At 41.7% G+C, this 24,334-nt stretch overlaps 1 protein-coding gene across 10 annotated transcripts in view; it reads left to right on the plus strand.

Annotated features, from left to right (window-relative positions):
- Positions 1 to 24,334, plus strand: part of RYR3 (ryanodine receptor 3) — a 499,181-nt gene that overhangs the window by 221,365 nt on the left and 253,482 nt on the right. For all 10 annotated transcript variants that reach the window (XM_032481566.1, XM_032481567.1, XM_032481577.1 and 7 more), the window contains 4 exons: positions 868 to 961; positions 5,790 to 5,864; positions 8,402 to 8,558; positions 24,032 to 24,205. In XM_032481566.1, the coding sequence (XP_032337457.1) occupies positions 868 to 961; positions 5,790 to 5,864; positions 8,402 to 8,558; positions 24,032 to 24,205 (500 nt within the window). The remainder of the gene's footprint in view (positions 1 to 867; positions 962 to 5,789; positions 5,865 to 8,401; positions 8,559 to 24,031; positions 24,206 to 24,334) is intronic.

Raw genomic sequence — 24,334 nt, forward strand, 5'->3', positions numbered from 1 at the left:
CTCTGAACTCCATGCCTATTGAGATTCCTTTCCTTATTCTGAAAGCTAAAAGCTCCTTTTTTAAAATACAAATAGAGTCACTGGTTTTATTGAGCAGACTAGCTCTGAAGGCAACTGTTAAAAGGCATTCCAAACAATGACAGCCTCCCACGAAGGCTGTAATCGTGCACATGTTAGCACAGCCACCTCTGTGCTGGTCCACTCAGGGATGCTGGAACGTCATTCTGCCTTCTCCTTGGTGCTGTGGGACTAGCCTCCAGGTTTGATTTGTGCTTGTTAAACGCATTCTAGCTGTTCCTAAGGCAGCTCAGAAAAACAGTTTGCTTCTTCCCAGAGTCTTCTTTCTTTCTCATGACTGCAGTTTGATTTGGATTTTGCCACAAACTATACAAATCAAGATTGTAAGATTTTATCCAGGAACTTGATTGGAAGTATTTATATCCTAAACAATTGGAAAACCTTTACCTTCTGAGCAGTAGCAATTTAAATTTCCTTTGAGCTGTGTGTATGTGTGTGTGTGTGTTTTTAAATGTTGTATTATTTTTATTGAGGTATAATTCATATGCAATTATATTAGTTACAAGTGACCATTTGACTTTTAATGATGTGAGCTGACACTTTTCACCTTACCTTTTGATGTTGGACTTGCTCATCTCTGAAACCCTATTTAATTTTCAGTGTTCAGTTTTGACTTCCTTGTCTTTTCTACCTGAGACCTGAATTTATGGAATCTGTTATTTCTCAAAATGTTCTCTCTCGGTGTTTTACATAACTGACTCAGATCTGCATGAATTTGCCCTTTTTAAACAGAGTGTCCTCATTATTAAACTTCCTGTCAGTTCACGGTAGGATACCGTTCTCTTGTAGGATACCTGCTTGGTGGGCACGTAGTACGTCTTTTCCATGGTCATGATGAGTGTTTGACGATACCATCTACAGACCAGAATGATTCCCAGCACAGGTGAGCCCATAGCTTCATCCTTCTCCTCTCTCCAGTCTCAGGTGACTCCGACTAGGGAGTTTGCATTTGGATGTGGCCATGTGAATTCTGTAAGCGTTGCTCGGTTGACAGACTTCCCTCCAGTCATGGGTTGCCGTTTGTAGAACAGGAAAGGCAGTAAGCTCGAGTTTGCTCACCGGAATAGCTGCATACACATGCTGCTTCTTAGCCGGGTGGTTCTACGGTGCTTTTCAATCCCTTCATTTTCTTTGAATACTCCTAAATCTAAGTAGTTTCTGGTAGCATTAATTGTAGACTGAAGCACCCATTTTGGTGATAGAAATCGAGATAATCTGTCTAGTGAGTCTACGCACTTACGCAAATTATTGACCAGGGTCTTCACAGGCAGATCATCTCCATTACTCCCCTTTTTATGTGCTCAGTAGTTAAGGTGGAGTTTGGTGATTTCATTCTGCTTATCACCAAATAGAACTAGAGAAACCAAATGTCAGTATTCAGCCGGAGCTGGATTTCGCAGGGATGGTGCCAACGGCAGCATTTAGACGCGGCTGTTGAGGCTGGTGCGTTCTTTGGTCCTCTCGTTATCCACTCAATGGATGCTTTTAGAAAATTCAAAATCCAGGGATGAAAGATACTAATCCAGGTCTTAAATTCATACTGACGCATCCTTTAGTAGTCCTTTTATAATCAGAGGGACAGAGCATAAAAAACTTGGCCCCTGTAACTATAGAAATCTGATATTTTTTTTAAATCAAATCTCAGATCCAAATTAGACTGAACTTGGGACAGCAGTGAGTCTGGTCTCTTGGGTTGTAATACATTCTTGGTTTTTCATGATGCCTGCAGGAACCTTGTTAGCGGCATTTCTTAGAGGATCACATCCACACAACTTAGAAATCATCTAAGCCCGGCTCCTGAGAAAGGTCACACACTGGATGATTTCAGATGGGAGCCTGAAAACCAGAGATGCTGACTCTCCAGCCAGGGCTCCTTCCTTCCTTTATGTTCTAAGGGACTCCCAGGAGCAGCGTGCTTGAATGTGTTGCTAAGCATCTTAGAAACTATCTATTGACAATAGATAACCCTTTATTGTTCTGAGTTGCTTCTTACTTGCTTTGCCCTCTGTATCCCTCCGTGGGAACCAGATGTGACCCAGAACATTGTCTAGAACACATAAAGCACAGACCCATGGCAAGTGCCCGATTAATTCACCCACTGCCTCCCTGGCACTGGTCCTGTGGTTGACAGTTATCTCTGAGTAGAGCAGTTAGGCTGACCTGATTCCCTCGGAAGTAAGGATTCCCTCAATTGTGCAGAAGTTCACGTACTGTTTCTGTAACATCTTACTCTGCTGCGGTAAGGGGAAGGTTTGCAGGTGGATAAAGAACTGAAGTTTTGTGAGTGAGTTTTGCAGAGCTGGCTATATTGAAGGTGAGACATGTCAGAACTCACTAGTTTTCCCTTCCCTTTCCTGATCTTTTTTTAAAGATAGGAATTTGGAAAAATTGGGGTGATAACCTGTGTGTGACCCTTTACCACAACCCCCCCCCCACACACACACATGTGTCATTAATTTTAGAACCAAGATAGAAGCAGCCTGGGAACAAACTCTGCTGCTTGGAGGAGCTTGTCATTTGGTGCACATTCCTGTTGAATGGTTCAGCAAGATCCTGACTGAAAGGAAAAGCTGGACAAGTATTTGAAAGACGGTGCTTGGGAGAGTGAAACAGATGGAGAGGAATTCCCAGAAAGGGCATCCTGAGGCAGGCACGCAAACCATCCCTGAATTAGGAATAAAAGTGGCCTTCCTTTGTCCAAGGATTCCACGTGATCTAATTTTAGTTTGGAAAAAAGAAATTGACAGATGAAATTTAAAAGGCTATTCCTTTCCCTTGTAAGGAACCGTGAAAGGGTTGAAACTGGGGTGAGTAAGCAGCTGTTCATTGTACTAGAACCTGAATATCTGAAGCAGCTGATCTCTCAGTGAAAACAGGACACTTTGGCATTACTTGATGTCTAGGTGAGGTGACCGCTAAGCCTCATCATTGTTGTGTGTCATCAGGTAAATCCTCAGAGCTGGCCAAGATGGCCAGGAATGCCAAAATTTGGGAGAGCACAAAGGAAGAGGAAATGGAGACTACACTCCAAGGTCCCCGCAGCCAGTAAGGCATGCAGGTGATTCCACGGAAGTGGGGCTGACTTTCCAAAGGAAATCCTTTCTGTTCCTTGTAAACCCTGAGAGCAGCCCAGCTCGGGGGAGAGGCTGACTATCCCAGGGTTCAGCCAAAAGAACAATGTAAATTCTGAGCTCTGATCCTTGGCTCTACCTCGGGCTTGACAGGCACCCCGGGGTAAGTCACTTAATATGTTGAAGCCAAGGCGAAGCTGTCAGCCGAGCGTTCACAGCACCTCAGCTCCCCACCCACTCTCCTCCTCTCCTTGGATAATTGTTTCAGAGAACAGGAGCAGGTTGTTTCAACCTCTGTAACCTTGCGAGCTGAAATGGAGCAAGCCGCCCTCATTTCCTAGGTGGGAAGGACTAACCTGCGAAGATTCTTTAGATGTCAGAGGGAGAGAGTTCTCTAATCGTGTGACCTAGGGTGACCTGCTCCACCTTGTCCACCTGGGAGACCCTTCCAGCCCCCACTGAGGATGGCGAAGCATCAGTGAAAAATCTCAACCAGCTTTCCTGCATGCAGGAGTCGTGAGCATTCCGGGCCTGGCCCAGAGACACCTGGGGTGTTGGAGCTCTCAAGGAGCCTAGAATTTCTTTCTTAATATTTCCTGATAGCATGTACATTTGAAAAAGGTTTAGAATGTCTTCTATAATCCCACCATCTAGAGGTAACCACTAATTTTTGTATCAAGTAATATGAAATTAATAAGGGTAGGTACATTTTTTCTTTTTAAGACTAAAGGTGCCTCCAAGTCTACAAAAGGCTGTCGGAATGAGTGCAGATTTCTTCTGGGGGTGATTAAAAAGTTCTAAGATTAGGTAGTGGTGAGAGTTGCACAGCTGTGTGAATTCATAGAACTTGTTCACTTTAAAAGGGTGAATTCTGTGGTGTGTAGATTGTTATCTTAAGGCTGTTAATTTTTTGAAAGCCTATAGGAAAGTGAATCCTATTATAGTAGCTAATTGTCAAGACTATGTAGGTTAGTCTTGTCCTTGTACATTTGAGACACATTTTTAAATGTAGTGTTAATCTAGTGTTTCATTGTGTTTGCCATGTAATGTAGTTTTATGATCATCTGTATTTAAACAAAATTTGGGTAAACCCACAATACATAGTATTTTGTACATCTGTGAACATCTGTATGCACATTCATTTATTTCAAAAAAAAAAAAAAAGTAAATTCTCACAACCATTCTGTGGCTTAAGTACCTTTATCAGGCTCATTTTCCAGGTGAGGGAGCGGATGCACAGAGAAGTGAAGGGACTTGACAAGGTCACACAGCTAACAGATTCAAACTCAGGTCAGCCTGACTCCCAGGCTTTTACTTTTTAACCAACTCATAATTATATTACTTCTTCAGAGAAGGAAATAATTGCTACACACTTTCTCTGCCCCCCCCCATTGATTACCTGTTCTCTCAAAATTTATTTGGATCAGAATTCTTCTGGGGTTGGAATAATTCAATTGTGATATATACAGACCCTCTGTGGTAAAGATAAGATTTTAAACTAGTGAAGTTAAATGCAGGTACATGCTCAATCTTGATCTAAGGTCACATGATTCTCAGAAAGTGTCTAGATCCAGTATACCTGGTAATCCAAGGACCGCTGTTCATGAGACATACCTTTAAACTAGGGTAGTTGATATAATTCCTCATAATCTGTGATATACATAGGTTGGTCCCTATTGTATGGATTACAAAACAGATGTTGCTAATCATCAGATAAACATCAGACAAACCCAAATCGAGGGACAATTTACAGAATGACCCCATACTCCTCAAAACTGTCAGGATCATGAAAGACAAGGAAAGACTAAGAAACTCTAACAGACCAAAGGAAACAGGGAAGGCATGACAACTAAATGCAATGTGGGATCCTGGAAAAGGAAAAACCATTAGTACAGAAGCTGGTGAAATCCAAATAAAGTCTTGAATTTAGTTATTAGTTATTAATGTGCCAATGATGGTTTCTTAGTTCTGACAACTGTACCATAGTAGTGTAAGGTGATACCATTAGGGGAAACTGAGTGAGACTATACAGAAGCTCTCTGTACTGTCTTTGCAACTTTTTGTTAATTTCAAGTTATTCCAAAATAAACGTTTGTTAAAGCACATTAAAAGATTATTGTCAACACAGGAAAGGAGACAGCAGTACAGTGATAAAGTCCTAAACACTGCAGCAACTGAGCACAGAGCTTTATCCCAGGCTCCCTAGAACAACGGAAATGTATTCACACTGTACTGCATGTATGTTTTAAAAGTACAAATACATTTTCTAAAGATATAAAACGCTGTCAGAGAGCTTCATCTGAAAGGATGGTGTATTCAGTATTTGATCTGATGATGTATGGCTGGCCTGTTTTGACTGCTGATGTGGAAATGGAGATGGTCCTTTTCATTGTACACCTTACGTTCCATGAGTGTCCATGGTGTGTATGTGGCGAGCAGCTCCCTCCCCTTTAGCACCCTTTTTCCCTTCTAAGAGAGACTAGGAAATGGTGCCTTCCTTTGACTCCTTCTTCTTATTTTGCTGACCCTTGAGGGGTTAGAAATACAGTGGGTTCTGAGCAGCCTCTGCAGGGAGCTGTTCCCTGCCCAGTGCTGATCAGCCTCATGCACAAAGGAGCTAATCTCCAACTCTGCTCACAGGAGGGTATTCTATGAAGCCGGGGGAGCTGGCACGAGAGCTAGATCTCTGTGGAGAGTGGAACCCCTTCGGATAAGGTAACGGGGGGCTAGGGTGGTGCTCTTTTCAAGATAATTTTCTTTTTGGGGACAGTCCGCTCTCTTAAATATTTCATTTGTTCCACATCACCTGGCAAACTCTCAAAAGTTCCTTAGCCGTATCACACGCACGCACACACGCGCACGCGCACGTACGATTTCAAGCCACTGCAAGGCATCAAAGCTCATCTCCCATTTATTTTCTTAAACAGATTCTCTGGAACCCAGGTAAGTCTCCCTCCTCCCAGTAGTCTTGTTGGCTCCAGTGCCAAGGTAGCTTTAAGTGACAGAGTGGTGTCTGTGATGGCATGAGGTAGGGAAGACTAAAACACCCCTAGAAGTGTAGCTGTGAAGGAAACCGTATTTACCAGAACTTGCCAGAAACAATTGTACCTGATGGAAGGAATGGGAGGCCGAGACTTTGGAGGCAGACACTTGAGTAAATACATGTCAGCTCTAAACATCAGACTACTGAAGGGGATCCAGTTCAGCTCTGGACCTTTATTTTGCTGACAGGGATCACAAATTAGGCTAGAGCTAAACTGCTCCAGGGAAGAAGAGAGAGTCAGCGTTGCCATCCTTGGTTTTCCCTCTCTGCCTCTCCCTCTCCGCCTTTCCCTCTAGCTCTCTACTCTGTCCCTCCCTGAACACTTGTTCAAAGTAAAACTCTCTCCAGTGAGGAGTATTATGCCCCCAGGGTGTCCTCAAGATAATCCATTGGAGGTCAGAAGGAAATATTAGAACTACTCTTACACACACACACACACACACACACACACACACACACACACACACACACACACACACACACACAAGTACATTCAACTTTTTTTTTTACTGAGAAGCTCTGCAGACAACTAGTTTAGAGAATACTGGTTGGTTTTAAGGAGCATCCACTTGTTAGCTGGCTTGTGGCATTTATAGTCTCAAGCCTGTTAAAATTCTTACAGTAACATACTCTTGTTTTCAGGATATTAGGGCTTGGTTCTTGTTTAATGGTGGACTTTTTGAAAACTCAAAATAAGTATGTATATATAGTTCCAGCTGTGGTTCTTTGTATACCCAGGGGCTTACCGATGTTATTTGCATTTTTTGGTACTCCAAGGATCAAGAGGAGAGTCATTTTTAAAGTTGATGTGTGTATTTCTTAAACATCTTGTTCCAACTTAAAAGATAAATTAGATACAGATTATTCAGTGAATGATTTCTCCCCTAACTACTTACCATGCCTTTGGCTGAATACCGACCTTTTAATGTAGGACCATATGTCAAAAAGTTGGCAGTCATCATGGGATCTCCCTTATCTCAACCATCTTATCCTGCTTTACTTTTTTCCCATAGAATTTACTATCTTCTAATATACCACAATATACACATATTTTACTTGATTATTATCTGTCTCTCCCAGCTAAGTGTAAACTGCACAAATATTTTACTATTTCCCTTGAAAAGGGTATTCTTTTCATTATTATAGTATAATTGACATACAGTAACACTATGTTATTTCAGGTGTACAACATAGTGATTTGACATATGTATACACTGCAAAATGATTACCATAATAAGTCTAGTTATCATCTGTCACCATCACAGAGGTACAATTCTTTTCTTGTGGTGAGAATTTTTAAGATTTACTTTCTTAGCAACTTTCAAATTTGCAGTACAGTATTACTGACTATAGTCAGCATTCTGTACATTACATTCCCGTTACTTATTTATTTTAAAACTGGAAGTTTATACCTCTTGATCCTCTTTATCTATTTTGCTTACCTCCCCAACCTGCCTGCTCTCTGACAACCACCAGTCTGTATTCTGTAGCTATGAATTTTGTGTTATTTTGTTTTGTTTGTTCATTTGTTTTTCAGATTCCCCATATGAGTGAAACCATATAATATTTGTCTTACTCTGATTTATTTCACTTAGGATGACACCCTCAAGGTCCAGCCATGTTATTTCAAATGGCACTATTTCATTCTTTTTTATGGCTGAGTAGTATTCCACTATGTATGTATATTTGTCATGTTTTCTATATCCATTCATCTGTTGATGGATCCTTAGGCTGCTTTCATATCTTGGCTCCTGTAAATAATGCTGCAGTGAACATAGGGGTGTATATGTCTTTTCAAATTAGTGGTGGTAGTAAAATGCTTGAGTTGAGGTGGCACATTTGGAAATGCTTTGCTTTTCGAGAAACAAGTTTCTCTCAAAGGTAAGGCAAGCTTCCCATTCTTTTTGTAGTTTTTGGCATCAAGACACTTCAGTGGTGTGAAGGAAAAAATTGGAAGCTTAGGACTTCCTGTGACATGAAACCATTGACCTGCCCAGGATCATGTTCCTTGTTGGTGGTCTTAAGAGAGGTCACAAGAGAACACTATCCTGTGCTGTAGGTCACCATGCAATCCCAGAGCAATCCAGGAGTCAGGGGATGAACCCCAGAAGGGTTTTAACTCAGAGCATGTGTGAAAAAGCACAGGATATATATTTTACAAGACTTATTTTTGTGTAAATGCAACCTCTTGTCTGTTTCATCCGCCCAGCTGGAGTGGCAGTAACATCAGATGGGGCCAGGCTTTCCGACTTCGGCACCTCACCACAGGCCACTACCTGGCCTTGACAGAGGACCAAGGCCTTATACTGCAAGACCGGGGAAAATCAGACACCAAGTCCACAGCCTTCTCTTTCCGGGCATCAAAGGTAAAGTGTAATGAAGTGGACTTTGACCTTGTTCTAAAAGTGAACCTTCTGAAACCTCCAGGTAGAACTGACTGAAAAGAAAGTAGGCTGCAAAAAGGTGGAATTGGAAATTAGACCAATGATAAACACTTTTTGTCTTTTATCTTTTGAACTGAGGAATGTGTACCTTGGATGAAAAGTGAAGTCTTAAGAGAGAAAGACTTTAAAGGAGAGTGGAAAGCCCTAGAAAACAAAAGGATCCCAGGATGGACAGTACTGCTCAGAGGCTAGTGGAAAACAGTGTTGCTTGTTAAATACATTCTAAGTGGTTTTTAAGCCTTTTAAGTCATATGCTTCACTCCCATAAGGCAGTGGTAACTCGGAGGCATGAGTTTCAGAGCTACATTTGTTTAAATCAAGTAAGTGATTTCTTTCAGAAAGAGGCAGAGAGGGGATAATTGTGGACCTGATGTCATCCAGCAGTTAGTCACATTTTGCAAGTTACCAGTTCTTTTCCCTAGGTTGTCTGTTCTGTCCAGATCTCTCAGTCCTGACCTGCCCATCCCCAGCCTTTGTTAAGGGTGGATTCTGTGGTAGCTGTGTTAACCCTAATCATGTAGCTTTGGGATTTGATGTGCAGAGAGACAGATACTTTTTTTAACCTCTGTCTTTATGGTCAGCCAGGCTTGGACTCTGCATAAGTCGGAGCTGGATCTAGCTGGATGGTCAGAATTGCATGCTGAGCTCACTTCTGATGGACAGTTGGGCACCCTGTCACTTTACAATCATTCTGGAAAGATCACCCAAGCATGAGAAGGGCTCCGCACGACTGTATGCATAGTTACCAGGGTCCTGTGCCTCCTGGGAGGACAGCTCACCATCTCCGCTGAGAGCATCATCTCTAGTTTCACTCCTCTTTGCTCTTTTCCAGAAATAGATCTTAATTTGTGTCCTCGAGACGATTTCAGTAAAGGCTTATTGGTGATTCTGCTCGTGCAGGACTGTGTGGAGCCGACAGCTGAATTCCTATGGGGCATCTCTGCTTCATGATGAATCAGAGGAGGCCAGTCTTTCAGCACTGCCTTCCTTGAAGCAGGGAGTCAGACTCCTTTTTTCTCCTCTTTTTATGGTCCTACAGTCTTTTTAGGCAGAGGATCTCTGTGGCATATAGGTTTTTCTCACCCTGTTGCTCTATAACCGAGTGAGGCTTTTCCTACACCCACAGTTCAAACATTAAGAAATGAGAGCTTCCTGCCCTAAATTCCCTTTGAGCAAAACCTTCTATATGCTTCTCTTCCAATAGAGCCTTGGCTCCTTGACTTCATTCTGGTTTTCGGAGCACATCTCCTTCATGTTACCCTCACTTGTGTTTTTTTAAGATTCCCCAGCACAAGAAGGATTTTATTTTATGGGGTTTTTTTTTTTTCAAGTTAAACTTTCTCATTGTAGTATAGTCAGTTTACAGTGTTGTGTCAATTGCTGGCATACAGCATAATGTTTCAGTCATACATACACACGCATGTATTCATATTCTTTTTCGTTATAGGTTACTATGAGATATTGAATATAGTTCCCTGTGCTACACAGTACAAACTTGTTGTTGTTGATCTATTTTATGTATTTTAGTATCTGCAAATCTCGGACTCCCAGTTTATCCCTTCCCACCCCCTATTCCCCCCTGGTAACCGTAAGTTTGTTTTCTATGTCTGTGAGTCTATTTCTATTTTCTAGATAAATTCATTTGTGTCTTTTTTTTTAGATTCCACATATGAGTGATAGTTTACAATGTTGTGTTAATTTCTGGTGTACAGCGTAGTGATTCAGTTGTGTATGTGTGTGTATATATATATGTGTGTGTGTATATGTGTGTGTGTATATATATATGTATATATATATATATTCCTTTACATATTCTTTTTCATTATAGGCTATTACAAGGTATTGAATATAGTCCCCTGTGCTATACAGTAGGACCTTGTTGTTTATTTTATATGTAGTAGTTAGTATCTGCAAATCCCAAACTCAATTTATCCCTACCGACCCTCTGTCCCCCCTGGGAGTTGTTTTCTATGTTTGGGAGTCTGTCTATGTTTTGTAAATAGGAAGTTCACTTGTGTGCTTTTTTTTTTATTAGATTTCACATATAAGTGATAGCATTTGGTATTTGTCTTTCTCTTTCTGGCTTATTTCACTTACTATGACGATATCGAGGTCCATCCATGTGGCTGCAAATGGCATTATTTTATTGTTTTTTATAGCTGAGTAGTATTACATTGTATAAATACACCACATCTTCTTTATCCAGTCATCTGTCAGTGGACATTTAGGCTGTTTCCATGTCTTGGCTATTGTAAATAGTGCTGCTATGAACACTGGGGTACATGTATCTTTTCGAATTAGAGTTTCCTCTGGATATATGCCCAGGAGTGGGATTGCTGGATCATAAGGTAAGTCTATTTTTAGTCTTTTAAGGGACCTCCTTATTGTCCTTCATAGTGACCGCACCAATTTGCATTCCCACCAACATTCCCTCTCCCTTTTCTCCATACTCTCTCCAGAATTATCATTTGTGGATTTTTAATGATGGCTATTCTGACCAGTGTGAGGTGATACCTCATTATAGTTTTGATTTGCATTTCTCTGATAATTAGCTATATTGAGCATTTTTTCATGTGCCTATTGCCATTTGTATAGATCTTCGGCTTGTTTTTTGACTGGGTTGTTGGTTTTTTGTATTGAGTTGTATGAGCTGTTTGTATATTCTGGAAATTAAGCCCCTTGCCAGTTACATCATTTGCAAATATTTCCTCTTAACAATGGTGCTGAGCAGTGCCCTCTGGGCTAGTGGAGAAGACTGTTGTGGGCAGCTGCATTGTGCCCCTCCCCACTATGCACACTAGCCATGGTACTTTCTGTGGTGGACTCCCAGCCTCAGCCCTTACCACTCTCCAGCCCCCTGAGGCTGCCTCTGCACAGTCAACCTCAGTCCTCTCCCCGATGTGTCCTCTTTGAAGCCCAAGCTCCAGCACCCAGTCCCAGCCCTTACCAGCTGGGTAGCCTCTCTGGCCAGGGATCACACAGACCTGTGAAGCTTCTCTCCATTCTGTCTGTTGCCAAGCAGCTTCCTTGCACTCCTCCAAGCTTCTGAAGCTCCCCTCTGTCCCAGCTACACTCCCTGCTGGAGAGCAGGCTTCCCTAGGGTGATGGTGCTTTTCCTCTTCTGCTGCTCTCTCCCAGAGGGACAGGTCCTGTCCTCATTTCCTTTTTCTTTTCTTTTTCCTTCTACCCAGTTTTGTGATCATTTTCCTCGTAGTTCTACTTGTACAAGATCTTCTGCCGGCAGACCTAGATACGTTTTCCGAAGAAGACATCCAGATGGCCAATAGGCACATGAAAAGATGCTCAGTATCGCAAATTATTAGAGAAGTGCAAATCAAAACTACAATGAGGTGTCAGCTCACACCAGCGAGAATGGCCATCATTAAAAAGTCTACAAATGATAAATGCTGGAGAGGGTGTAGGAAAAAGTAACCATCTTTGCTGTTGGTGGGAATGTAAATTGGTGTGGTCACTATGGAGGACAGTATAGAGGTTCATTAATAAAGTAAAAACAGACTTACCATATGATCTAGCAATCCTACTCCTGGTCATATATCCAGAGGAAAGTTTAATTTGGAAAGATACACGCACCCCAATGATTATAGCAGCACTATTTACAATAGCCAAGGCATGGAAACAACCTAAATGTCCATCCACGGGTGATGGATAAAGAAGATGGGGTGTGTGTGTGTATATATACATATATAGATAGATAGATGGAATACTACTCAGGCATAAAAAAGAATGAAATAATGCCATTTGCAGCAAATGGATGGACCTAGGGATTATACTAAGTGAAGTAAGTTAGAGGAAAACAAATATCATATGATATCACTTAGATGTGAAACCTAAAAAAAATGTTACAAATCTTACTTATAAACCAAAAATAGACTCACAGACATAGAAAAAAAAAAAAAAACTATGGTTACTGAAGGGAAAGGGATGGGGGAGGGATAAATTAGGAGTTTGGGATTACAGATACACACAACTATATATAAAATAGGTAAAACAATAAGGACCTACTGTATAACCCAGGGAACTATATTCAATTTCTTGTAAGAATATATGATGGAAAAGATCTACCAGAGTTCAGTAGGTATTCTGTGAGAAGTCTTCCACACGTACATGTAATTTTGATGTATTTGTGGGAGAGGGTGAGCTCCAGATCCTTGTATTCTGCCATCTTGAAGCCCTCTCTGAAGATGGATTTTAAATTCAAGTTTATGTCCATGTACTAAAACATTTTGGCCTCCAAGAGGTGGGTTAGGGCATTGCAACTGGCTAAAAGGGTCAGTGAAACAAAGCTACAGAAAGTTCCCGAAGCAGAGACGAGCATGATCCCGATTTTCCCTAAGAGACAGCTTGGACATAGGGTGTGGGGAGAGAGCAGACGCAGGAGTGGGGGAAGGATGTGGAAAACAAGAAGTGACTCACCATGACTGATGACCAAGTAAATGCCTTTCTAAGAATGCCAGCTTGGCTTGTCCCTTGTTGGAGCATTCCACCGCAGTCTCAGCCTGGCACTGAGGTCTTTACCATTTCAGAAAGGGGCTTCTCTGGTGACAGCAGATGGATCAGGTGGCCTTCCAGGCAGCTGGCAGGATCCTGTTCCAAGGGGACTCTTTCATTCCATCCCTTTCCTGGCTCAGCCTTGTGGAGCACGGCTTAGTGCTGTGCCGAGGCCTCAGAGGGGAAGCCAGAAAAGCTCAGAGCACCACAGAGTCCTCAAAACCCTCCTTCCACCTGGCACCACTTCTGGCCTGTAAGCACAGTTTACCCTCAGACGGCTCATTGCTTGTCTCCCCAAGCCCCTCCATTTCTGTGCACAGGGAAGCAAGCACCTGATGGGTGGAAGTCATCTTGGTAGCAAGGAGCTGCTGGCAGAGCAGGGCTGGATGAAAAGTCGCCCGTGAGTCACATTGTCCTGTGCACTTGGCTGTGTGGTTGCGTTCATTGGCATCACCATGTCAGAGGTTTTAAATAGCTCTTGGTGCTATTTAAATTCAGCCCAGCTACCTTCATTTTAACTTGAAAGGAACTGAAATTAAAATGACTTCTGTGTCAAGTCAAGATAAGGTTGTGTCCCCTCCCTACAGGAGTCCAGGGCTTCCTTGGGACACTGTGCGGGCAGGGCATTGGACATCTTAACTGTGAAGCTCCACAAGAAGGAAGAATGTGTGGGGAACACAATTCTGCCATCCACAATCCAGGGAGCTCTTGGGGAAGAAATTGAGAGATGCTTTGATTTCTCTGGGCTACCAGATTCCTCCTTAGTAAATGCATTTTTACCTTGCTTGGTGCTGGCTTTCTTCCTTAAACTCATTCTCTTAAAGCATGCTTCCTCTCCCTGGGGAACAGTGATGTTCTGCAGCAGAGAGATCTGTGGCTGTGTTTTTTAACTGTGGGAAGGCAGAGTCACCTTGCCAACTCCCGCCTGTAGCAGGTGTTCCGTGATAGTGGTCTGAGATGGCATGTCAGGGTCTGGGTGGTGGCACAGGGGCTGGGGGCCTCAGCGGGAAGGCTGAGAAGGGGAGAGAATGTGTCTTTTGTGCCTTGGTAAATGGGGTTGAGTAGGGATATTCATCTGAAGCTTTCTGTATGTTGGAGAATCTGGAAAACAAGGAAAAGAGACTCCTGGGAGGAGCCCCATATAGTTTTCTGTGTTCTGGGGGGACACTGGGTTAGCTGGGCTGTGAGTCACTTGGCAGTGACAGGCTTCCCGCCCCGTGTTCCCTGTCGGGTTGCATTAGCCCTTGACAGCTCTGACTGTACAGTCAGGGCCCTGGGACAGCTGCAGGTATGTGTTCACATCCTCTGCAAGCTGCCCTTACGAGGAAGAAGGCAGGTGTCCCTGTGAATCTTGTACCCACAGGACAGGACGGGGGTGTGACTGAGCCTTCGTGGAGGGGGTGGTGGCTGAGCATGTGCTGCAATCATTGGCCTGGCCTGGCTCAGATGGAATCAGACTGTGGTCTCTGAGCAAGCTCTGTGAGTGAGCAGACAGGGCTGTTGGTTGGCATTTGAGTCCTTCTCGTTCAGCAGGTGATGCAAGTCAAATTGGAGGCCTGGGAGGCACTGGGGGCTCTGAACTACAGCATCACACTTGTTCCCTTAATCTGGGAGAGGTGGGGTGTTAGATAGAGCAGGGCTTCCAAGTCCCCTGGATTTGGCCTTGACTCCCAGATGCCCTCTGTGAAACCCTGAACACAATTCTTAATCTGGTTGCACCTCATTTGAAGTCGGTCATAAAAGATTCTTTAAGAGCTGAGCCCCTCCTGCCCTTCCATGGTGTCTGTCGCCGCCAGCTCACGGTTGCCCTGAGCTCTAGCCTGCTAAGTCCGATTCATCTTTGAACGTGTTATCTTTTCTCACTGCTACACCTGTCCCTGGAATACCTTTCACCCCTCCACGCGCTGTCATCAGCAAACTCCTCTTCAGCCTTCAGACAACGGTCAAGTGCCCCTCACAGGAGAAGGGCCCTGTTCATGATTCCGTTACAGCCATCACACACACTTGACTGGGAGCCCCTGCGAGCACACCTGTCCCCCTCTTTTCTGCACCCCAGCACCCAGCACGGTGTAGCATGTAGGGAAGCTTGAAAATCGCTTGCTGAAGGGATACGTAAATGTGGCCACACATTAAAATAGAATGAAATCCGTTCCATTTTAACATTCATCATCTTCATAGAAGAACTTTCATCATCATTGTGTCATTTTCAATCACAACACAGTCCCTGTAAACATTCAAGGAGAGAGAGAGTCATTAATTTGAATGTCGAAGTCAAATTTCTGTGAACTTGATTCCGCATCATTTTCCCATGGTCTTGACATTGCAAGGCTATATTCCCCAAGGATTGTCGGGTAACGTGATTTAATATTTATTCTGGCACGGCACTGCTGTCTGTTTAGATGTCACGTCTCCGCGTTAGTTCACAACACTCAGCTCCTTTCAGGGAAGGGTGAATTAATAACATTAAAGCAGGACTTATCACATGAAGCCTTTTATTTTATAGCTATTTTTAATGACTACCATAAGTCTTGAATGATTGAGACGAATCTCAAATTTTGCCTCCTTTAGTACACAAAAGCAGAGGGCTATCACTGTTCTCAATTAGAAGGAATATTTCCTCAGTGTATAAAAACATTAAATTCAGTTCAGTCAGCGTTTATCAAATATCTGTCTATGCTAAGATCTGTGTACTTGGCCAAATGTGACTTCCCTTTTAAAAACTACCTACTGCTCTCTCTACTGTGTCCTGAAAGCATCCGTCTGGACTGTATCGTCTTGTGCTCTTTACCCTCGGCAGCCCAGCCTGTAACACGGTGGCCCCTGGGCTCACGGCGCATCCCTCTGTGAAATCACGGGTGCTGGAGTAGGGCTGTGAGTGCCTGTCTCCTGGCTTGCTCTGTCTGCTCCCTCACCAAGTCCTCAGCTGGGGAAAGAGGATGTGGAGGAAAGGAGGGGAGGAGAAAGGAGAAAGCTTGGACCTTAAGATTCACTCATCCAGATACAGCACCACTTCCTGCAGTTTCATTTTAAATGAAATCTACAAAGCATTTGTAAAATTTAAATTGACAATTTCCCAAGTCTTTACTGTTCAAAAGGGAACAAATAGAGAGGTAGTCAAGGAGAACCCTGGGCTTCGAAGTAGAAGAAACTCGGGTTTGACTCCTGGCTCTGCCATTTGCTGTGCAGCCTTCCTGTCCCTTTTTGAAGAAGTATGTCTTGAAGGATTGTTATGAGGATGAAATGAGACCAGCAGGATGACGGGGAGTGTGTTCCTTTATCCATGAAATAGCAAGAGTGCTGCTTGCCTGAAGGAATTTTGTAGGGAGGGACTGATAAGAAAGATGGAGGAGAGAGCCCAGCACCGCAGCTTCTGTTCAAGTGATGCACCTTCCCTAACGAGGCAGACGAGCCTGTGCCCACAGCGTGCTGGGAACAGCCCAGGGCCTTCCTTGGCCTCCCACCCAGCAGGGGCTGTGCAGCCAGCCGTGGGCCAGCCAGGCTCCTCGCAGTGCCCTGCAGGGTGTGATTTTCCAAAGGCTGTTCTTAGACCTCCCACTCTAGATCAGAGATTCAAAAGGGGACTGCATGGCAGAGAAGTGAGCCCAAAGGTGATTTCTTGAGGTTTCTCCTGAGACTTGTAGGAAGAAACGGTCTGACCAGCACTGTCTTGGTAGCTGATCCCAGCATGCATGACTGGGGCCCATCTTCTCATGTTTACTTTTCCTCCAAATCATTTTTGGGTGCTTACAGTCTGTTGGAGAGGCACCTTCTTGTCGTCTGTGGACACGGATGGCTCAATTATGTCAAATAACAGCAAATTTCACTCTAATTAATAAACACAAATTGTGACCTCCTCTGTTCCAGGTATCATGCTGCACTTCCTGTACCAGAGCTTGAAACTCACCTGTCTCTTTGCCTTTGCTTCTTTTCAGTCCGTCGCTCACATTGCTGTTGGAACAATTATTCTAAGATGCATTCGTTGTGTTCTCCCTCACTTAAAATTCTCAGTGGATTCCTGTTATCTCTGCTGGCTTTTCCCAAGAGATGCTACTAACAATAGTTCTATGAAAAAAAATTTAGTAAAATGCTATGTTTAACGGAGTTCAACAGGTTACCTGGTTCTTTTTGCTATTCTCTGCTTTCTACTGTGGGACTCATCAGAGTCCATATTATACCATCCGAACATTCCCTTTGACTCCTGGAACAGGATACAGTTCTTGTCCAGAGTCCTCTTTTCCCACAAAAAGTGTGTTAACAGTGTGAGTTTGAGAAATGGGAAGCTGTGGGTAAAGACAGAGTCCGTGTTGTTCAAGTCCCTTTCTGGACTCGCACCTCTCTGCTTGACACACAATTCCCATCTTACTGGAATGCCATCCCCGTCCACATTCCTCTTCTCCCCTCTCCCTCCTGGCAACACTCACATCAAATGTCAGCTTGTACAAAATCTTCCCTAACTCTCCAGGTGGAGTGAATTGCTCTCTTCCAAACTCCAGTTGCACCTTGAATCTAAAACATATCACCTTGTTGTCATTATTGGTTTTTATGTATGACTCCTGAAGTTTATACAAACCCAGAGCCACTTTTTTCATAAAATAATAGCATATATTTTCAACTTCTTTATAATAGCCTTCAAAAAACTGAAGTATTAATACAATCAATATTTAACTGTGCTGATGGTAACCATTCAAAAAATTATATTCAAATGACTAATGGTCTTTGGAATCACACTTCATTTTGGATTCTGTTCTGTTACTTACTAGCTTACTGGCTTTGAGCAAATTGCTCAAATTCTGCAAGCCTCAGTTTTATCATCTATAAAGTAAGGGAAATAAAAACAGCAGGGCCATTGAAAGGTTTAGAGAAAACGTTTTTAAAGTGTCATGTATAATCATATCATTTTGTAGGGCCTCAGTAAATTCACATGATGGTGTTGTCATTGTAAAGTACTTGGCAAAATACTTTAAGTACACACTAGGCAAACACTAGTTCCAGTTTTCTTTCTTGTCCTTCTAGAAATTTTAAATCAGTCTGGGGAGCAGCAACTTCTTATCTAAACCAAATGCATATTTATATGACAGTTATGTGGTTCCAAACATTTCTTTATAAAGTCCCAGTGGAGACATTAATTAATCAATAATTAATGATTATTAATACCCTTCAACACACAAGTAATCTTTTCCTTCTTGGAATCAGCTCATGGCCTAACATAGGGAAGGTTGATACAGATAAACAGACAAATTGATGCCCATAAACCAATAAAACAAAAGCAAATTATTTGCAAGCTGTTTTAAGCAGAGCATTGTGTGAAATACAAAGACTGAGAAATCCCAGTCTTGCCCTTGGAGAGTTTTCAATGCAGCAGGGGACAGGAAGTGTGCCAGTGAAGGAGTCACAGCACAAAACACGGTGAAGAGCCTGGAGAGAGGAGAAAGCAAGTGCCATGAGGCCAGAGAAAATGCACAGGTGGATCTGGGTAAGGTTTTTTGGGGGGTTTTTTTTGGTATGTATTTTTTATTGAAGTATAGTCAGTTTACAATGTTGTGTAGATTTCTGATGTACTGCATAATGCTTCAGTCATACATGAGCATACATATATTCATTTTCATATTCTTTTTCATTGTAAGTTACTACAAGATACTAAATATAGTTCCCTGTGCTATACATACAGTATGAACTTGTTCTTTATCTATTTTATATATAGTAGTTAGTATCTGCAAATCTCATGGAAGTACTGGGGATGGAACCCAGGACCTCAGTCATACTAGTCATGCACTCTACCACTGAGCTATACCCTCCCCCATCTGGGAAAGATTTGATGGATGAGATGTAAAGATGCAGAGACGAAGTAGGGGAGTTCCAAGCAGGAAGTGTAATGTCAGTAAGGTCCCCGAGGGAAGGAACACTTGATAGGACAAAGAAACATAGTCCAGTTTGGTTAAAGTACGTGGTGTATAAGAACTCTAGAAGTGAGAATGGTATTCTGTAGGAGTTGGGGAGTTACTGAAAGGGAGTGACTGAATTAGCTCTATCCTATAGGGAGGTTCCATTTCCAGCAGTAGAGTAAATGCGTCTGGGGCCATGTTCAGAGAGGGGAAGTAGAGTAAATGCATCTGGGGCCATGTTCAGAGAGGGGAGCATCAGTTCATGCTTAAGTTGGAAGGAGAGCATCCACCTGCAGTCAGCCAAGTCAGGCGTCTCTATCTTGAGATGCTCTCAATTCCGTAATGCTGTGTCGGTGTTTAGGTTTGGGTTGAGTTGGCTTGAGTGTTGGTTTGTGTGTTTCAGTTTTTGTTGTTGCTCCTATTTTTCTGTCTCTTGTTCTTTTTTTTTTAAACAATTTTAATTGAAGTATAGTTAATTTACAGTGTTATGGTAGTTTCAGGTGTACAGCAAAGTGACTCAGTTATACATATATATATATATTCTTTTTCAGATTCTTTTCCATTATAAGTTATTACAAGATATTGAATATAGTTCCCTGTGCTATACAGTAGGTCCTTATTGGTTATATATCTTATATATAGTAGTGTGTATATGTTAATCCCAAACTTCTTATTTATCCTTCTTCCCCTACCCTTTCCCCTTTGGTAACCATAAGTTTGCTTTCTATGTCTCTGAGTCTACTTCTGTTTTGTAAATAAGTTTATCTGTATCATATTTTAGATACTACATGTAAGTAATATCATATGATATTTGTCTCTGACTTGCTTCACTTATTATGATAATCTCTAGGCCTATCCATGTTGTTGCAAATGGCATTGTTTTATTTTGTATGATTGAGTAATACTCCATTGTGTACATAAGTATGTATGTGTGTGTGTGTATGTGTATGTATACACCACATCTTCTTTATCCAGTCATCTGTCAATAGACATTTAGGTTGTTTCCATGTCTTGTCTATTATAAATAGTGCTGCTATGAGCATTGGGCTGCACGTATCTTTTTGAATTAGAGTTTTCTCTGGATATATACCCAGGAGTGGGATTGCTGGATCATATGGTAAGTCTATTTTTAGTTTTTGAAGGAACCTCCATACTGTTCTCTATAGTGGCTACACAAATTTACATTCCCCCCAACAGTGTAGGATGGTTCCTTTTTCTCTATACCCTCTCCAACATTTGTCATTTGTGTGGACTTTTTAATGATGGCCATTCTGACCGGTGTAAGGTAATAATTCACTGTAGTTTTTCTTTGCATTTCTTTAATAATCAGTGATATTGAGCATCTTTTCATGTACCTGTTGGCCATCTGGATGTCTTCATTGGAGAAATGTCTATTTATGTCTTCTGCCCATTTCTTGATTGTGTTGTTTGTTTTCTGTTATTGAGTTGTGAGAGCTGTTTGTATATTCTGGAAGTGAAGCCCTTGTCAGTTGCATCATTTGCAAATATTTTCTTCTATGTCATAGGTTGTTTTCTTGTTTTGTTTATAGTTTCCTTTGCTGTGCAAAAGGTTTTACATTTAATTAGGTCCTATTTGTTTATTTTTGTTTTTATTTCCATTACTCTAGGAGACAGATCCAAAAAAAATTTTGCTGTGATTTATGTCAAAGAATGTTTTACATATGTTTTCCTGTAGGTTATAGTATCTGGTCTTATATTTAGGTCTTTAATCCATTTTGAGTTTATATTTGTATATGATGTGGAAAATGTTCTAACTTCTTTCTTTTACATGTAGCTGCATTGTGTTCCCAGGACCATTTATTGAAGAGACTGTCTTTTCTTCATTGTATATTCTTGCCTCCTTTGTCATAGATTAATTGACTGTAGATGTAGGTTTATTTCTGTGCCTTCTGTCCTGTTCCATTGTTCTGTGTGTCTATTTTTGTGCCAGTACCACATGATTTTCATTAGTATAGTTTTGTAGTATCCAAAGTCAGGGAGCCTGGTTTGGCTATTTGGAGGTCTTTTGTGTTTCTGTACAAATTTTTAAAAATTTTAGTCTAGTTCTGTGGAAAATGCCATTGGTAATTTGATAGGGATTGCATTGAATCTGTAGATTGCCTTGGGTAGTATGGTCATTTTAACAATATTGATTCTTCCAATCCAAGAACATGTTATATCTTTCCATCTATTTGTGTCATCTTTAATTTCTTCCATCAGCATCTTACAGTTTTTGGAGCACAGGTCTTTTACCTCCTTAGGCATTTTATTCTTTTTGATATGATGGTAAATAGAATTGTTCCCTTAATTTCTCTTTCTGATATTTAGTGTATAGCTATGCAACAGATTTCTCTGTAATAATTTTGTATCCTACAGCTTTACCACATTCCTTGATGAGCTCTGGTAGTGTCTTTAGGATTTTGCATGTATAGTATCAAGTCTGCAAACAGTGACAGTTTTACTTCTTCTTTTCCAATTTGGATTTCTTTTCTTTCTTTTCACTCTCTAATTGCTATGGCTAGGACTTCCAAAACTACATTGAATTAAAGTGGTGAGAATAGGCATCCTTTTCTTGTTCCTGATCTTAGAGGAAATGCTTTCAGCTTTTCCTCATTGAGAGTATGTTAGCTGTGGGTTTGTCATCTATGGTCTCTATTATGTTGAGGTATGTTCCCTCTTTGTCCACTTTTTGAAGAGTTTTTATCATAAATGGATGTTGAATTTTATCAAAACCTTTTTCTGCATCTATGGAGATGATCATGTGGTTTTTATTCTTCAATTTGTTAATGTAATGTATCACGTTGATCATTTGGCAGGCAGTTTTTCCTTTAAATTAGAAGTGGCCCCTGCAGTGGCTGCCACAGAACTTTGGGAGTTGACTGCTATTTTGTAAATCAGAGACACAGAATGACATCCCATTCTACAAACAATAATAACTCATTTATTTCAGAGACTCTAGAAAAACTAATCCTAGTATGTATTTTCTTTTGACAAAGTCATGTTTAAATCAGTAAAAAGTGATAATATAAGTGAAATGATCATAGTCACTGATAATTTGAGAAAGTGTGGTATTTTAACCTTGAATATGTAATCGGTGTGTTCAGTGTATTTTACTGCACTGTGTATGGTTAGAGAACAGACTAGAAATGAAAACTTTGGGTTATTTTGGGTCTGTCTGCTGGCTTGAGTGTCTCTAGAAGTGTGGATATTTTGAAATGAGGATCAAGTATCCATTGTCGTGTAGAATAAATGCATTCTTGAGCACTTGCCTATGAAGAAATCCTAGAATATCCAATTCTATTTTCCCACTGACTTTTGTTATACGATCAGAAATACATGCCTTTGGAAGTGTTCGTTTTGAGAAATGTCATGTTTAACCATCCAGCCAGTATTTCAACATACTTTAAAATAAGAATTTTCTTGCAACATACTGACATTGCTCAAAATGATTCTGTAAATGTATACAAAATAACTAATTTTGCTTTTATGAAGGCTTGAAGGAAAGAAATAGCTAAAATTAAAAAAGGAAAAAATACTCATATAATATGTGTATTTATTCCTTCAATACGCGTTTGTTAAGTAATTGATAGGCACTGGATTCTCTGTATTAGGAATCCAAAATTAGTTGTAATCTGGCCCATACCTGTTATTCTCTTACAGCCTGGCAAAGGGAAAATGTCATTTAAAAAAACACATTTACATTATGATGTGCTAAGTACTCAATGGTGGTGTGAGATTGTGCGGGGGAAATACAGCAGGAGAGACTAACTCTGCCTTCACAGAGAAGGTGGCATCTGAGCAGGGTATTGAAGGATGAGTAGGAGTTTAGGGCCATGGGAAGAGCACAGTCTGTCTCTGGAGTCGGACTTCCTGGTTTAAATCTTGGCTCTTTCACTACTTCTTGAGTGACCTTGGACACATTACTGATTTCTCTGTACCTTCATTTTCTCCCGTGTCAAACTGGGATAATAACTGTAGCTACATCAGAGGCCGTGATGAAGGATTGGTGTACACAGCAGTCCTAGAGCGCCGCCGTGCACATGGTTAGAGCTCGCTGCGTGTGCTGCTGCTGTTCCATCCTTAAAAATGAGAGTGAAGTCGCAGGTGGGGAGGAACAGCATGCCACATTTTTATTCTGTAAAAAAATTCACAGTACTGCCTCGCTAATGGCTTTTACGAACGAGCAGTTTAACACAAGATGTAGGGAAGACATGGAAATAGAGCAGAACCTTTCAGAGGCCCTGGCTGATGCGGAGGGAACATAGTTACCTTGTCCCTAAGCTCTGCTTCCTGACTCACTCTGTGACGGGCACCTCTGGTTGTCACCAAGTAGGTGCTTGGTGCACTGCAGCTCCTGCTTCCATGCTAGACAGAAGGTTTAGTGAAACAGTGGCAATTGAAGAATGAAAGCCATTGACTGTCGCACACTACTGAGGAGGCCAGGAGACACTAACCTGCCAATTACTGCATTCGACGTAAAGTCCAGCAGCCCCTACCTGCTCCAAGGGAGGAGCTGACTCCTGAATCTCTGCTGATGTGTATAAAAGATACTTATGTGATGTTAAAAGATCTGTTTAAAGCCCCTGAATCGGGGCACTTACATAAGACAACATTAAAGTTATGGAAGCTACAGCTGCTGAAAATAAGTTAATTGGCCAGTAATGGGTTGGTTATTAAGGTATGTAAGCCAGGATGAGGAAAGTAGAAAAAATGATGGAGAATTATATAAAATCAGAACCAAAGAGAGAGACCCTGCAGTCTGCGTCCTTTCCCCGTGGATTTAAATAATCACTCAAGTAGCCGAAATTTGAAATCCATTGATTTTACAATTAACAGCAGATAAGGGGAAGCAAGTCTCTCTGAAATCCTGGCTTGGAGAGGCACATCATGGTCGTTGTGGTAATCGGTTCCCTGGCTTACAAATTCTCATAGGCGACTTGTTTTATCTATTGTATTTCTATTTATTCAGACATGCCTACATTTGTTTCATTTTCTGTGAAATAGGAAATCAAGGAGAAATTGGATTCCAGCCACAAGCGAGATATAGAAGGCATGGGAGTCCCGGAAATCAAGTATGGAGATTCCGTCTGCTTTGTCCAGCACGTAGCCAGTGGTCTGTGGGTGACCTACAAAGCACAGGATGCCAAGACATCCCGCCTTGGACCTCTGAAAAGAAAGGTGAGGGGTCAGAAGTTGCAAGATTGTTTCACATTGACTTCATAATCAATGCAAAACAAGACAAAACAACAAACAGGAAAATAGGTGATAAATCTGTAAGGAGGGGATAAAAGATGTTCCATGCGCTCT

Source organism: Camelus ferus, chromosome 6, assembly GCF_009834535.1.
Source record: "Camelus ferus isolate YT-003-E chromosome 6, BCGSAC_Cfer_1.0, whole genome shotgun sequence".
Classification (NCBI taxonomy): domain Eukaryota; kingdom Metazoa; phylum Chordata; class Mammalia; order Artiodactyla; family Camelidae; genus Camelus; species Camelus ferus.